The 17,391-nt window shown below is 44.3% G+C and overlaps 1 protein-coding gene across 1 annotated transcript in view; it reads left to right on the top strand.

Moving 5' to 3' along the window:
* LOC133370856 (uncharacterized) overlaps positions 1–17,391 on the top strand; it is an 89,294-nt gene that overhangs the window by 66,876 nt on the left and 5,027 nt on the right. Inside the window, exons 6-8 of the mRNA XM_061597733.1 lie at positions 1,382–1,585; positions 3,674–3,805; positions 5,123–5,275. Coding sequence (XP_061453717.1) covers positions 1,382–1,585; positions 3,674–3,805; positions 5,123–5,275 — 489 coding nt within the window. The remainder of the gene's footprint in view (positions 1–1,381; positions 1,586–3,673; positions 3,806–5,122; positions 5,276–17,391) is intronic.

Below are 17,391 nucleotides of genomic sequence, written 5' to 3' on the forward strand. Positions count from 1 at the left end.
CTTTAGGAGAACAGAAAGTCAGCCAAGTGCAGGTGTTCTTGCAACTGTGTAATGGGAAAAACCACAAGGTGGAATTCTCCCTTCCCCCTGCACAACCTTTAAAGATACAGAAGACCTCTTGGTTGCCAGGCCCAGCCTCCAAGAGGTCTTCTGTATCTTTCAAAGTTGTGCAGGGAGAAGGGAGAATTCCACCTTGTGGTTTTTCCCATTACAGAGTTGCAAGAACACCTGCACTTGGCTGACTTTCTCTTCTCCTAAAGATACAGGATGAGTCTCAGCCCAACAACCTGGCAACCCTAGATGTATACCATTAGCCTCCACAGGCTCCCTTTTGGGAGGAGGGTATAAAGTTGCCGATAACTCCTAAGGTCCAGTCCTTGATATTCCTGCTCCAAAAGGTCTCAGGAAGCAAGTCAGTCAGCTGATTCAGTATAAAGGCACCGTCATTTGTTCAAAAGTTGTATTTGGTAGATCAGCTTTATGCCTCCCCACACCCACAGCAACGTCGTTGTGTTGTGCTAGGATGGCCTTGGCCAAGAACAACAATAATTGAGGGTAGCAGGTAAATATCACCTCCAAACCTGCTCTTACGAATGTCGACCTCACCCCGCCCTATAGGGCATTCTACAGGCTCCCTTGTGGGAGGATCTGGATGATTTGTTATATTTTAATATTACAATTGTGATTTTCTTAACCTATCTTTTTTCCTTAAGCTACCTTGGAAGGATTTGTATCCTGAAGTGGGGGATGCTCACGATGATGATGATGATGATTGATTGAGCTATTTACTGTATCTATTAGATTCATTTATTATGTCATTCTGAATTTAAAAATGGCAAAGCAGTTTACAAAATAGTCATCATTATCATCACCTTTCTTATTTGCCAAATTAATATTTATTTATTTATTTTATATCCTGCCCTTCCTCCAAGTAGGAGTCCCTATAATATATACATACTGCCCTTAATTAAAAATCCCAGAGCAGTTCAGTAATGACACTGTTAAATCTATAACAGAGCATACTAGTAGTAGTAGTGAAAGGGGAAATAGTGGGAGGAAGGATGATGATGATGATGATGATGATGATGATGATGATGATGATGATAATAATAGCCCTTTCCAGAATGCATGTGTGACTCCTCTTTTCCATAATGAAGGTGCTGGTGGTAGTGGTGGGGACTAGTAGCTTAGGGTGTTGATAAAAAAGGACTTTGGATTTTGCTTCTGTTTATGGTTGTTTGTGGGTGGGTGTTTTAGCTTTTTTCCAAGATGTCTTCATATATTGTGTTTTATGGATGTTGCTGTGAGGTGCTTCAAGCTTGGGAAAGGGGTAACAAAAATGTCTCAACAATGTAGTAAACCCTTCCCCACCTCCCTGCAGGCTTCCGCCATTCTGAAGAGGGCTACTTGACCTTCCGATACAAGTTCTTCGCCAGGATCTTCAGCTGTATGGGTCTTGTCTTTTTGTTTGTCACGCTGGTCTCTCCATTCTGGATTGTGATCATCAGCAAAGATTATACTGTCAACTTGGGTCTCTGGAACATGTGCAAGGCCACAAGCTGCAAAAAAATTACGCTGGACTCCAGTAAGTCCCTTCCCCTCTCCTCCTTGCCTCTCCTCTCCCTCAGCTCCATTACTGCACTTGGGTTGGTCTTTGAACTTTGGCAATCCATGTGACGGAGTGAAGAAATATATTGTATTCAAAAGTATTGTCAGGGCCGGCCCTACCATTGAATGGGGGGGGACAGTAGTGGCAAAGTGTTGGAGGACAGCTGTATGTGCCACACAGCTTGCCCTGTATCCCCTATGATAGCCAGCTGCCCTCAGATATAATGGAGGAAACTGGTTTGTCTGGAAGGGGTAGGGGCACCATCTTGTCCTTTGCCACAGGTAGCAAAATGTCTTGGGTCAGCTCTGTGTATTATCTTACACCATCCTTTCCCATCCTTGTGCCCTGCAAATGTGCCCTACAATTTATGAATGGCATTTGGCTCCTGAAAAAGTGGAGCAGAAGCTTAACATCTGAATAGCCTTGGATGTGTTGGCACTCCAACCACCATCAGCCCCAGCCAGCATGGACAACTGTCGGGGATGATGGGAGATGGAGTTCAAAATGTTTGGAGGCCACCAGGCTGGGCTAAACATTAATGCCCTAGAGAGCTAGATGGATAGACAGGCAGATGCATTGATGAATATATTCACGTCTTCTACACCACTTGTGTTTCAGTTTGTATATTAGGAACACAGGAAGTTGCCTGATACCGAGTCAGACTATTGCTCTATCTAGCTCAGTACTGTCGACACTTGGGGCTTATCCACATGGGAGCATTACTTCATACTAAAGATACTGTTGTTACTTCCGTTTTCTATTTGTACCTTCCACAGTAAGGGCTGAATGCCAGCTGTAAACACTGTGTTTTCTATTCACACTGAAGGGAAGGATCAATCATGCAGTTTCCTAATGACCACACCCTCTAATTTAACATTTCCACTCCCTCTGGTTGCTTGAAACCGAGCATGCTGCAGTGGGTTCCTTTAAAAAAAAAAATCTCAGAGGTGTGAATATCTGTGTTTTCCCTGGTAGGATACAGCTGAAATACAGGTCTTTGTTTGAGCACTGTTATGCTTTTGTGCAGAAGTTAGGGGGAAAAGAAAATAAAGGCACCATTTGCAGGAACATAAAGAAGCCCAGCAGAACAGAGGAGAGCAGCTGGACATGGCTTGTCAGCTTACAGGAAATAAAATGAACAAAGGGAGGAAGAGATAGTGGGCATGTAGGGCCAGCTCCAAAGGGCAGCCAGGTGGGGGCCTGGCTGAGGGCTCCTGGGGCTACAGGGTCCCCTGAGGGGCCCTCTGCTCCCCTTCCATGATTCGCAACAGGATTGCTGCCATGGATCGCATGGCAAGAACTCTGGAGCCCCTGTCATTCCCTTGCTTCAACCTACCTTTCTCGGCTGTTGTGTGGTTGTGCGCACAGCACTGCCCTTAACCAAGATGGCAGCCGAGTTTCCCTAAGGGGCTGAAGCCTCTGCTGCCATCTTGGCTGATGGCACACATGTGTGCTATGCATGCACATCCCTGCTATGAGCCAAGATGGGGAGCGCCGGGGCCCAGGGCAGGCTTGTGCCCAAGGACCCCAGCATGTCTGGGGCTGGCCCTGTGGGCACGGAGAGGGGAATGATTGACACATTCATCTAAAAGCATTGGAGCAAAGTGTCTGCAGGCACTAGAGAAACGGAGTGAAGAGGGTTTTTCTTCTCCTTTAGTATTATCAGCGGATTGGGTTAGTACGGATTTACAGGGGGGAAACTGTGTGATAACTCCTGTTTGCAGGTAATGTCGTGTGAACCATGAGAATTAAAAGGAGATGTGAGTAGCACCAAACACACAGTAAACCACTGTATAGACGAACCCTTAGTGGCAGCAGCTCTCCAGGGTTTCAGGCAGAAGTCTCTCTCAGCCCTACCTGGAGATGCCAGGAATTGAGCCTATTACCTTCTGCATGCAAGGTCCCAAGTTACACTGAGCCAGAGCCCTTCCCCTTCGAGAATTGCAAATTAGGGAGTTTTTTTCATAAAAATGCAAACATTGAATTTCTCCGTGATCCCTGTTTTTGCATAATGCTAAGAACTGATGCTGTCTCCCAGCATCATTCACTTTTGATTCCCCCCAGGAATCCTCATCATCACCAGAATCTTGATGTCCTTCAGCACTGTCAATGGTTTGGTAGCAGCTGCCTGCACATTCCTCTCCAGTTCCACCTTTAAGGTATCCAAGTGGCCAATTATCACCAATTTCTGGACAGGTACAGCTCTCTTTGCAAAGCTCATGAGTCTTCGTTAGCATTTGTGTGGTGCTTCTGAATATCACAAAGTGCTGTATATGCATTGCTTTGTTGTAATGCCTTACAGTGCCCTTGTATGAAAAGGGTATTTTTTAGTGCTGTGTTGACCCAGTTTCACCACCCCATTGTTGTCCTCTCCCCATAGCTGGGCACACTGGGCTACAGAGGGGTGTTGAGCTCATGCACTCATCCCCACACATGTGTGTTTCCCAATTTGTCTAACACATGAGTAAGGCTTTGGAGTTTCATAAACTTCTTCATCAGGCAAGGGCGAGGGAGGAAAAGGTTGCAAACATAACATCTCACACATCTAGCTGGTCTGCAGTGTGACAACAGCCCAGTTAAGTGCAAACTCAGCAAAACCACATGGGCTTCTTAAGAGGAGATGGTGGCTGCTTTGTTCCTGCCCAGTCACTTTGCAGCTGCACAGTGCTGAGTTAAGCAACAGTTTGGCTTAGCATATTGTCCAAACCTAGGCTCGTGGTTTCGCTCTCTCAAGACAAACCACACGTTGTAACCAAGGTTTGTCCTTTGAGCTCATGGTTTGTCTGGGAGAGAGAAACCACGAGCCCAGGATCTAACAATACACTATGCCAAACCACAGTTTAGCTCAGCACAGCAGCGAAATTACTGGGGAGGAACAAAGCTACCATGATCTCCTCTCCAGAAGCCTGCATGTTTGCTCATTTGCACTAAGCCATGGTTTGGCTTAGTGCTGCATGCAAAAGAGGGCAAGAGCTTGCAGCAGAGGAAACAATGAGCCCCCTCCCCTGATTTGCATGAGAGTTTAGGGGTGGGGAACTGCAAGGACCACGTTCTTTTCTTGGCAACCTTCCAGGAGCCACCCGTCAGCGGTAGGCATAGCGAGCGGCAACAGTGAACAGAACAACAAATGTGAATTTTACGTTTGTACAGCAGGCTTGTTTCTACACACACTTACACACCCTTCTCGGTCCTCCCTTCAGGCAAGCAAGAGACATGATCAGAGGTCAAAGACACATTCCAGCCAGTGAGGGGGGTAGTCTCGGGAGAGTCCTGAAAGTCAGTCAGAGAGTCCTAGACAGCCAAATATTGCCCCCAGGCCTGAGATCCTCCACTCCTGTTAAACGCAAATGTTAAAAATGGGCCCAGGATCTCCAGTGCATCAAATGGAGGTCCTTTGCCTGCAATGAGATCTACCATGTTGCAGGGTATAGCAGCTCTCGCCTCTTTGGGGCTGAGACAAGAGAGAGGATTCTGCAGGCTCTGCTCTTGAATGTTATTTTTCTGCACCCATAGGAATCACATCTTTGCTCACCATGCTGTTGTATGGCCTGTCACTAAGGCCTAACAGCCCCTTTGACAGCCCTGTCCCTAGTACAACTGCTCCAAAGTATGTCTCCTGGGCCTTTGTGATGGGCTGCATCGCCTGCTTCCTGTTCCTGCTGACTGGTGAGTGTTTACTGTGCTCCCTGACTGTGTACAGTGGTTGCAGACAGAGGGAGAAGGGAGGACAGGGGACAAGAATGGAGGTGGGGAAATAAGTGGGCGAGTGGACAAAGACAGAAAGACTGGGCTGCTGAGAGTGCATTTAGTTTGTGCAAATAGAGGCAGAGCATGGGATGGGTCATTACTGGCGTGGGGTGAATGTTTGGCTTGGTGACAGCAGCTTCTCGTGTGTCACTTTGCATTCAGCTACAGATAGGGGAAGGGACATAGCTTAGTGGTAGAGCATTTGCTTTTCATCCAGAAGGTCCCAGGTTCAATCCCCAGCATCTCCAGGTAGAGCTGGGAGAGATTCCTTGTCTGAAAACCTGGAGAATAGCTGCCAGTCAGCATAGACGATACTGAGTTAGATGGACCATTGTTCTGACTCATTATAAGGCACCTTTCTATGTTCCTATGTACTAGAGCCAAATGTTCTGAAGTAGGGATGGAAGGATAATACTACTTTAAAAGAACATATTGAAAAACATAAAAAAGTTTCCATTTAATATTTTTCACCCATTATTCAAAATGAAATAATGAAATTGATTGGCGATAAAACTAGAAATGAAATCATATGCAGAATTAAGAAAGTAAAGCACTACACAATTGAAATGAAATGAAAGCCAGAAAAGTGCAATTAAAATAATTATTTTCATTTATGTGAATGATCTTGTATATTTCTTGTGTACACAAAAATTATTTATAAACAATTGTTATATCATATTTGTTTTATTATTATTTCCCCCCCCCAAAAAATTAAGGGGCCCAAAAATAAAACCTGGCACAGGGCACATGAAAAACTAGTTACGGCACTGGAAGGATTTGTCCGTTTCAGTTCTCTCAGTTTCTCATTTTTCCAATCTTCAATTCAGTTCTCCCCATTTCTGCAGCAGTTGGTCATTATTATTTTTTGGGGGAGGGGGGAACCCTCGTGAAAATTCTTCTGCATTTGAGTGTGCATTTCTCTTAATAAACACATTTTGTATGCTGTTTTGAGTAATGCACATGTTTCTGCAGACAATGTATCCATATAATGCATTTTTGTATGATAGTTTCATTAATATCTTCATTTCTATGCACGCTTTCCCCTAATATATGCATTTTTGTAAACATTGGTTGGAGAATTGCATCGTAAAGTTCAGACAAGTGCAAATTCTGAAGGATGTCTTTGTTTTGGTTCTCATATTGTTTCGAAAAATGTGAATTTGAGAGAGTCAGCTTCAAATGCTAACTGAATCAAGTCACACACACACACATCCCTACTGTAAAGTAATGATTTCAGTGGAGTGGTAACACACTCAAGCCATTGATTTCCCACTCTGCTGTGGTTTACTCTTGTTCCTTGAAAGATCCCAGCACATCAGGGATCACACACTTTATGTGTTGATGCCACAGTGCTATAAAGCCCATCCCAGCCTATCAGCGTGTATGTACTGTATGTGTTGATGTCACAATGCTGAATAGCCTATCCAATGAACCTATTGGTTCTATATTCTAAGGGCAAGTAGGTGGATAAATTATTTGTGGGAAGATGGCTGATAGAGGGAGAATGAATGGATTTAGGGCAGAGATGGGGAAGCAGTAGCCCTCCAAATTCATATATTAGAAAACAACATACATTTATATTTGGGGAAATTGCTTTTCAAAAATGTGTATATTAAGGACAATTGAATGCAAATTTGTGTCTATGAGGAGGAATTCACACTAAAGTGCTGATGGATTTTCATATGGACTTTAAAAAAAAGTAAAGAAAAAATTGCAAACTTATGCGGGAATGTGCAGAACTGAACAAAGTTGGGGGGGGGGAAGGAAACGAGAGAAACCAAAATGGAGAGATTTGCCCTTCCCTGCTCATGATAGGGATGACCTTGCATATCTATCAACAGCTTATGTTCTCCTCAATTTCCCCACTACAGGGCTCCTGTTCATCCTGATAAAACTCGAGGAAGTCGCCAGTATACAGGATCACCTCAAGTCTCGTATGAATCCGAAACAGCAAGGTCCAGCCTTGACCACATAGGAGAATGTGCAGAAGTGCCGCAGGCTCACGCCTGTCTGGAAATACTCTGAAAGGAATATACAAAAAAAAAAAAAATCAGCATCCTTACAAATCTGAATATCATGATTTGGGGTTTGGAGAAATATGTTGCACATATATATGTATATGGAAAATCGCCAAGCCATAATAACAATAATCTGCAAGTCGCTTCCAGCACACGCGACATGGATCCACAATGGTGTGACCAGGGCTCTAACATACAGTATTCCAATATAAAGCCAAGCGACAATGTCCACTTTTACATCAACAGGTAAGCATCAGGAGGGGCCAACATGCTTCTTCAAACCCCAAGTCATGAAATCCAGATTTGTAAGGATGCTGATGGTCATGTAGAATGTAACGTTTGCATGGATTTCTTTTACATCCCGACATCTAGCCCCTTCCATCCCCCAGTGGCTATTCTTCTAGGTAGGGGAAAACTTACATCAAGCTACAGTTATCTCTGGGAGAAAGGAAGGGAGAGCAGGACAACTAAGATTGGGGACAGAATGGAGAAAGCACGAACATGACCAAAGTGGTGCACAACATCTGTGATTCTGCAGGCGGGAGGGAGGATGCCTGTTCACTGTCTTTTAAAAGCAGAGTCCTGCGACTCATCTCCTGCCAAAGGGTCTCCCCATCAACAGAGAGGTGAAATGTGGCTGTTTGCCTAGGAGTCATTTGCTACCCTTCTCACACGCTTTTGCCAGAGTTTGCACATTTTCCTCAAACTTTCATATACAGCCGTTAAAGAGTTAAAAGGATGCTCTCTGTCTATTAAAAACAATCTGATTTATTCAGCTTTTCCAAGCCTCGCCTCATCTTTTATTTTTTTAAATTCATTCATCCATTTATTTGTTTATATCTTGCCCTTCCTCCCAAAGAAGCCCAGGGTGGCAATCAGGCAAGCAATAAAACAATTAAAGCATCTAAAAACAATTCTAATACAGATGCAGATTGGGAAAGATCTTTGCTTAAAAGCCTTGTTGAAAGGATTTCAAAGATACACAGCATGGCCTAGTGTGTGCGGGGGGGGGGGTAGGGAATGATGTGGGTAGGATCAGGTATGGAGTACCAGCATAAGGTTTAGTGGTTCGGTAGTACAGTGGAAAATTCAGGGTTCTTTCATGTTAGTCATAGCCATGTCCCTCCCCCATTCTTGTTGCTGTGGAGTTGAGCATGAGATCCTTGTTAATGCCTTCTCACAAAACAATGGATATCCCTAGGAGGCAATAAGCATGAAAGAGGAGAGTTTTAGCTACTGAGAAGAGTCTTCTCAGTGGCCGACTAACCTCCTTTCACTCTGACTGGCTCCAATCAGCAGGAAAGGACAAGGAAGCATATTAGAAGACTCTTCTCAGTGGCTAACACACTCCCCTTTCATGCTGATTGGTTTGTAGGATGCTGGAGACATAGAGACCCTACTGGGACCCTGCTCCCCAAAAAATAAGGGGACTAAGATTCCCCCCCCAGACCTCAGACAACTACACGCTTGGTGGTAATAAAGGGAAAAACCAAAACTGACAGATCCTTCCGTCCCTAAGTACTGCTGTCATTCAAGGTACACAGTTCTGAAACTTTTGCCATTTTGAAACTCTGCTGTGAATGAGAGCAGAATAGTGCATAATTCTTAACCAGAGAAGTACGCCAGAGCAACAGGCCTGATAAAAGACTGTGTTCAGAGATGCTAGATCTGTGTGCAGCCTCCCTGTGTAGTGAAGGACAGAACTGCAGGTAGCAGGTTCTCAGTGAGTCGGGAATGATTTGATTTGGATTCCTGCATTGAGCAGGGGGTTGGATTTGATGGTCTTTTACGCCCCTTCCAACTCTACTATTCTATGATTCTAAGTACCTTTAGGCCCTAGACTGGCTTCGTTAACCCAGGCTGACCAGTAGATCCTCCTGGACAGGAAAGAGTATAAGGAGCTTCCTGTTGCAACTGAGCCGTGCTTGAGCAACAAGGTCTTTGTGCATGTCTTCAGTTATGTCTTGCTAACCCAATCCTGCCACCTGCTCCTAAATTATCCTTTGTTTTGTCTTATCCAACAGTGCAGATTCCCAGCTCCTGACTCACCTCTGACTGCTGCCTTTAACCTAGCCCTGGCTGCCCCCATCTGCTCTGGAAGGAAGACCCATTCCATCATTCTTTGTGTTTGGAATGTGGCATTTCTGTTGTAATGTTTTATTAATTCATACACCACTATCAAGATACACAGCACCATTGAAAGTTACACAGGTTTCTGCCCTGAGGAGTTTACATTCTAAAACAGACAGTAGGGAAAAAACAAAGGGTGGGAGGAGAGAGATGAAGGTAGGGTGGGCATGCCAGGGGACTGGAAACAAAGCCCTATGAGGAGAGACTGAAAGAACTGGGCATGTGTAGCCTTGAAAAGGCTGAAGGGAGATATGATAGCACTCTCTAAGTACAGTAGGGCCCCGCTAATATGGCGGGTTAGGGACCAGGCCTCAGCCGTAAAAAGGAAATCACCGTAAAGCGGAACCCCATAGACTATAATGGGCCACTTCGTGCGAAAATGATGCGAAAGCGTCGCAAAACGGCAAAATCGGCTTTAAAACAGGGGATTTCCCGATTGAACGCCGCCGCATCAGCGGAACGCCGTAAAGCCGGGCCCTACTGTACTTGAAAGGTTGTCACACACAGGAGGGCCAGGATCTCTTCTCGATCATCCCAGAGGGCAGGAAACAGAATATTGGGCTCAAGTTACAGGAAGGCAGATTTCGACTGAACATCAGGAAAAACTTCCTAATTGTTAGAGCAGTATGACAATGGAACTAATTACCTAGGCAAGTGGTGGGCACTCAAGAGGCAGCTGGACCTTTAAGCCCTGAATCCTTTAAGTAGGATTCCTCCATTGAGCTGTGGGTGCACTTGATGGCCTTATAGGCCCCTTCCAGCTCTACTGTTCTATGATTCTATATGGGATGGTGTCAACGGACCTTGTATCAGTGAAGTTGGCGCTATTCACTATCAGGAAGAGAAGGTAGGCTTCTCCCTCACTAGAGCTGTATTCCCAAGACCAGCTCTTTACAATGGTTGCAGCATCAGATTTGGATGTTTTGAAAACCTGGATACATATCCCTACTTATGAAACTCATTAGCAAAGCAGTCCTGCTCAGAAGTGACGCCGACTGAAGTCAGTGAGGCTTACTCCTGGGTCAGTGGGATAGGATTGCACCCTTAGTGACCTTCAGCCAGTCATTTCTCTCTATACCTTGTAATAGAAGTGCTCTTGTGATGTGTCCACTGAAAACAATTTTTAGCCCTTTGCATAGTAGTGAGGGGAAGAGGGGTCCCCTAACAACCCTCAGCACCCTTAACAAACTACAGTTCCCAGGATACTTTGGGGAAAGCCGTGACTGTTTAAAGTGATAGGATACTGCTATAAATGTACAGTACAGATGGGGCCTGTGATCCCTTGGTGGTCAATGATAGCAAAGATAAGTATCAAGAGAGAGGAGATTGTGACCCCTGCAGCCAGGAATTTGCTGCATGAAAACTGGCATGGACCATCAGAAACGGACGTGAACTATCCATCCATTCTTAGTTGAGTAAGGCCTGCATGGTCAACAACATCCATACAGATGGCTGTGGAATGGTAGTCACAGTAACCGAGAAGCAGGAGATGGAACTAGGAATGAGGTGAGAAGTCTGAGAAGTCTGAGGATTCCAGCTTGTGAACTCCTCATAATTCAAAGGGAACCAAGGGTGGATTCCTTGTTTTGGCTGAGTGTAGAGATCTTCCCAGGAAAAGAAGTGTTTGAAATGGATTTCCCTTAGGAAAAGCAAGTACCAAAATAAAGGCAGCCTCCCCCCATCCTACAGGCTGAGGCATGGCGTGGAGTGAATTCCTGGCTACAGGATTCACCATCTTTACTATCTTGATGCTTGTTGTCGCTGTCATGGACCACCATTGGATCTTATTCGAGTCAAGGATGCAGACTTACTACAGTGGCATCTGGAAAGTCTGTATAAAGCTGGTGTGCTCAGGTGTTATTGACATTGCACGTAAGACACTCTTTCCCTCACTTCCCACACCTGTGGACAACCCCAGATCTCTTTTCCCTGAAGTTGGTCATTCAAAGCTTCATTCAAAGTAGGTGTGGGGGAGAAATTCAATTCAGTTTGCATTTAAAGGCAAATGTACCAAATTCTCACTTTCCAGAACAATCCATGAATTGAAATTCAGTTAACCCTTGAAATTCACAGTTCTTCAATTTGTGCAGTTCAGTTGTCCAGCCAAGTAAAGTGCACAACAATGCATATACTAAAGTGTGCATATAAATGGACATATTAGTCCAAAAAACACATTTGACAACTGAGATGTGTGTTGTCAGGACTCACCCTATTTCTGTGATTGTAATTTGTTTTAACTGTTTGTAATACTGACCTTTAAACTATTGTAACCCATCCTGAGCCCTTCTAGTGAAGGGCAAGTAATAAATTTATCATAATAAACAACAACAGCAGGGAGAATTGCGTTCCTAAAATGTATACAGTATATTAGGGAAAATTGCATGCAACAATATACATATTAGGAGAAATTGACACTAAAATGCTGATGAATTTTCATGAGGACTTTTTTCTTTTTTAAGAGTAAATAAACTGTTGTGGAAATGTGGAGAACTGAACTGAAACTGAAATTGAGAGATTCCCCTATCCCTACCAATAAGTCACAAATTAATCCTGAGTTGGGAAGGTGGAAGCAAGGTCACATCTACACCATACATTTAAAGCAGATTTATACCACTTTAACTGACATGGCATCCCCCAGAGCATCCTGGGAATGTAGTTTGTCTCTCACAGTGCTGCAGTTTGCAGCACCCTTAACAAATGATGGTTCCCAGAATTCTTTGGGGAGAAGCCATGACTGTTAAGGAGGTAGAAGAGTGCTTTAAATGTATGGTGTGACATGATATCAGTTTCAGTGACTGCCTCTTCCCATAGCTAGCAATGGATAAATGTATCAATTTTGGTTTTTCTCCATTTCTCATTGTTCTGATCTTCACATTCAGTTCTCCACATTTCCACATCAGTTTGGAATATTTTATATTAAAAAGTTCTCATGAAAATGTGCCATTATTTTATTATTATTTATTATTTATTAAATTTATATACCGCCCGACTAGCAATAGCTCTCTGGGCGGTGAACATAAAACAGCATAAAAATACAATAAATAACAAAACAATACTAAAATACAAGCAACAATCCAACACAATAAACATTTTTAAAATTAAATCAGTGTAACTTAAAATGCTTCAGAGAATAGGAAGGTTTTGACCTGGCGCCGGAAGGAGAGCAGAGTCGGCGCCAGGCGTACTTCCTCAGGGAGACTGTTCCATAGTTCGGGGGCCACCACTGAGAAGGCCCTAGATCTTGTCATCACCCTCCGGGCCTCCCTGTGAGTTGGAACCCAGAGGAGGGCCTTCGTAGCAGAATGTAGTGCACGGGCCGGTTCATATCGGAAGAGGCGTTCCGCAAGGTATCATGGTCCCGCACCGTATAAGGCTTTATAGGTTAATACCAACACTTTGAATCTAGCCCGGAAACATATTGGCAACCAGTGCAAGCTGGCCAGAACAGGTGTTATATGCTCGGACCGCTTGGTCCTTGTCAGCAATCTGGCCGCCGCATTTTGCACTAGTTGTAGCTTCCGAACTGTCTTCAAAGGTAGCCCTACGTAAAGCGCATTACAGTAATCCAAACGTGAGGTTACCAGAGCATGTACCACTGATGTAAGGTCCTCTTTACTCAAATAGGGACGTAGCTGGGCTACCAACCGAAGTTGGTAAAACGCATTCCTAACCACCGAGGCTACTTGAGCCTCAAGTGAGAGGGAAGAGTCTAAAAAGACTCCCAGACTACGAACCCGGTCCTTTAGGGGGAGTGTAACCCCGTCCAGGACAGGGTATATATCCACCATCCGATCAGAGAACCCGTCCACCAACAGCATCTCAGTCTTGTCTGGATTGAGCTTCAGTTTGTTAACTCTCATCCAGTCCATTGTCGAGGCCAGGCAACGGTTCAGCAAATCGACAGCCTCACCTGAAGAAGATGAAAAGGAGAAGTAGAGCTGCGTGTCATCAGCATACTGATGACAACGCACTCCAAAACTCCTGATGACCTCTCCCAACGGCTTCATGTAGATATTAAAAAGCAGGGGGGACAAAACTGACCCCTGCGGGACCCCATATTGGAGAGCCCGCGGTGTCGAGCAATGTTCCCCAAGCACTACCTTCTGGAGACGACTCGCCAAGTAGGAGCGCAACCACTGCCAAGCAGTACCTCCAACTCCCAACTCCGCGAGCCTCTCCAGAAGGATACCATGGTCGATGGTATCAAAAGCCGCTGAGAGATCAAGGAGAATCAACAGAGTTACACTCCCTCTTAATTAATAAAACATATTAATTAATCAATTCGTTTTAATGCACGTTATACACAGACACAAAGAAGAAAGGATATAAATGAGAAGACAAAATCAACAGTAATGGCATAAATAAAAGAAACTCTTCAGTCTGATAAAATGTTCCCCAGATCGGGGGAGCAAATGTGGCACCCTCCAGATGTCACTGGACTACAATTCCCATCATTCCTAACAATTGCTCATTCTGCCTGGCGTTGATGAGGGTTGTAGTCCAATATCATCTGGATGGCACCACGTTGGTTATCCCAGACTTAGACCCAATAGCGTAGTGGCAAATTCAGAAGTGCAAGGTCTCTACATGTTAATCACAGACATGCCCCCTCACGGCTTTTTTTTTTTGCTGTGGGATTGAGAATGGGATCCTTGTTAATGTCTAGGAGACAATCAGCATGAAAGGGGAATGTGTTGGCTACTGAGAAGAGTCTTCTCATTGTTTGACTGACCTCCTTTCACTCTGATTGGTTCTAATGAGCAGGAAAGGACAAAGAAGCATGTTAGAAGACTCTTCTCAGTGGCTACACACTCTTTTTCATGCTGATTGGCTTGTAGGATGCTGGAGACATAGGGACTGGGGAACATTTTGGGACAAGCCGGGCCTGTACAAAAGGGACGGGCTCCACTTGAACCAGAATGGAACCAGACTGCTGGCACTTAAAATTAAAAAGGTAGCAGAGCAGCTTTTAAACTGACTGAGGGGGGAAACCCGACAGGAGCTGAGAAAGGTCCGGTTCGGAATAAACCTCCCCCCTGGGATAAAAACCAAAGAAATGATGAAATTTTAAAAGGGGTAGGCCTAGAAGTAGGCATTGTGAGAGCAGGGGCACAGGATATAAATTCAGAAGAGCAAAATTACCTCAGGCCTAACCACAAGTGCCAAAGACACATGAAGAGAGACACTGCTTACAAATGCCTGTACGCTAATGCTAGGAGCCTCCGAACCAAGATGGGAGAACTGGAGTGCTTGGTCTTAGAGAAGAGCATTGATATAGTGAGCATAACGGAGACCTGGTGGAATGGAGAAAACCAGTGGGATACGGTTATCCCTGGATATAAACTATATCGGAAGGACAGGGAAGGACGTATTGGTGGCGGAGTCGCTCTATACGTGAAAGAAGGCATTGAATCCAGCAAGCTCGAAACCCCAAAAGAGGCAGACTCCTCCACAGAATCGTTGTGGGTGGTGATACCGTGCCCCAGGAGGGACTTAATACTGGGAACGATCTATCGTCCCCCTGATCAAAATGCTCAGGGAGACCTTGAGATGAGATATGAAATTGAGGAAGCATCCAAACTAGGAAATGTGGTAGTAATGGGTGACTTCAACTACCCGGACATAGACTGGCTGCATATGTGTTCCAGTCATGACAAAGAAGCAAAGTTTCTAGATATTCTAAATGACTATTCCCTAGACCAGTTGGTCATGGAACCGACCAGAGGGACGGCAACCCTGGACTTAATCCTCAGTGGGGACCGGGACCTGGTGCGAGATGTAAGTGTTGTTGAACCGATTGGGAGCAGTGACCACAGTGCTATTAAATTAAACATACATGTAACTGGCCAATTGCCAAGAAAATCCAACACGGTCACATTTGACTTCAAAAGAGGAAACTTCACAAAAATGAGGGGATTGGTAAAAAGAAAGCTGAAAAACAAAGTCCAGAGGGTCACATCACTCGAAAATGCTTGGAAGTTGTTTAAAAACACTATATTAGAAGCTCAACTGGAGTGCATACCGCAGATAAGAAAAGGTACTGCCAGGGCGAAGAAGATGCCAGCATGGTTAACGAGCAAAGTCAAGGAAGCTCTTAGAGGCAAAAAGTCTTCCTTCAGAAAATGGAAGTCTTGTCCGAATGAAGGAAATAAAAAAGAACACAAACTCTGGCAAAAGAAATGCAAGAAGACAATAAGGGATGCTAAAAAAGAATTTGAGGAGCACATTGCTAAGAACATAAAAACCAACAACAAAAAATTCTATAAATACATTCAAAGCAGGAGACCATCTAGGGAGACAATTGGACCCTTGGATGATAAGGGAGTCAAAGGTGTCCTAAAGAACGATAAGGAGATTGCAGAGAAGCTAAATAAATTCTTTGCATCTGTCTTCACAGTGGAAGATATAGGGCAGATCCCTGAACCTAAACTAACATTTGCAGGAAGGGATTCTGAGGAACTAAGACAAATAGTGGTAACGAGAGAGGAAGTTCTAAGCTTAATGGACAATATAAAAACTGACAAATCACCGGGCCCGGATGGCATCCACCCGAGAGTTCTCAAAGAACTCAAAGGTGAAATTGCTGATCTGCTAACTAAAATATGTAACTTGTCCCTCGGGTCCTCCTCCGTGCCTGAGGACTGGAAAGTGGGAAATGTAACGCCAATCTTCAAAAAGGGATCCAGAGGGGATCCCGGAAATTACAGGCCAGTTAGCTTAACTTCTGTCCCTGGAAAACTGGTAGAAAGTATTATTAAAGCTAGATTAACTAAGCACATAGAAGAACAAGGCTTGCTGAAGCAGAGCCAGCATGGCTTCTGCAAGGGAAAGTCCTGTCTCAGTAACCTATTAGAATTCTTTGAGAGTGTCAACAAGCATATAGATAGAGGTGATCCAGTGGACATAGTGTACTTAGACTTTCCAAAAGCGTTTGACAAGGTACCTCACCAAAGGCTTCTGAGGAAGCTTAGCAGTCATGGAATAAGAGGAGAGGTCCTCTTGTGGATAAGGAATTGGTTAAGAAGCAGAAAACAGAGAGTAGGAATAAATGGACAGTTCTCCCAATGGAGGGCTGTAGAAAGTGGAGTCCCTCAAGGATCGGTATTGGGACCTGTACTTTTCAACTTGTTCATTAATGACCTAGAATTAGGAGTGAGCAGTGAAGTGGCCAAGTTTGCTGATGACACTAAATTGTTCAGGGTTGTTAAAACAAAAAGGGATTGCGAAGAGCTCCAAAAAGACCTCTCCAAACTGAGTGAATGGGCGGAAAAATGGCAAATGCAATTCAATATAAACAAGTGTAAAATTATGCATATTGGAGCAAAAAATCTGAATTTCACATATACGCTCATGGGGTCTGAACTGGCGGTGACCAACCAGGAGAGAGACCTTGGGGTTGTAGTGGACAGCATGATGAAAATGTCGACCCAGTGTGCGGCAGCTGTGAAAAAGGCAAATTCCATGCTAGCAATAATTAGGAAAGGTATTGAAAATAAAACAGCCGATATCATAATGCTGTTGTATAAATCTATGGTGCGGCCGCATTTGGAATACTGTGTACAGTTCTGGTCACCTCATCTCAAAAAGGATATTATAGAGTTGGAAAAGGTTCAGAAGAGGGCAACCAGAATGATCAAGGGGATGGAGCGACTCCCTTACGAGGAAAGGTTGCAGCATTTGGGGCTTTTTAGTTTAGAGAAAAGGCGGGTCAGAGGAGACATGATAGAAGTGTATAAAATTATGCATGGCATTGAGAAAGTGGATAGAGAAAAGTTCTTCTCCCTCTCTCATAATACTAGAACTCGTGGACATTCAAAGAAGCTGAATGTTGGAAGATTCAGGACAGACAAAAGGAAGTACTTCTTTACTCAGCGCATAGTTAAACTA

Source organism: Rhineura floridana, chromosome 15 (genome assembly GCF_030035675.1).
Source record: "Rhineura floridana isolate rRhiFlo1 chromosome 15, rRhiFlo1.hap2, whole genome shotgun sequence".
In the NCBI taxonomy this organism is placed as follows: domain Eukaryota; kingdom Metazoa; phylum Chordata; class Lepidosauria; order Squamata; family Rhineuridae; genus Rhineura; species Rhineura floridana.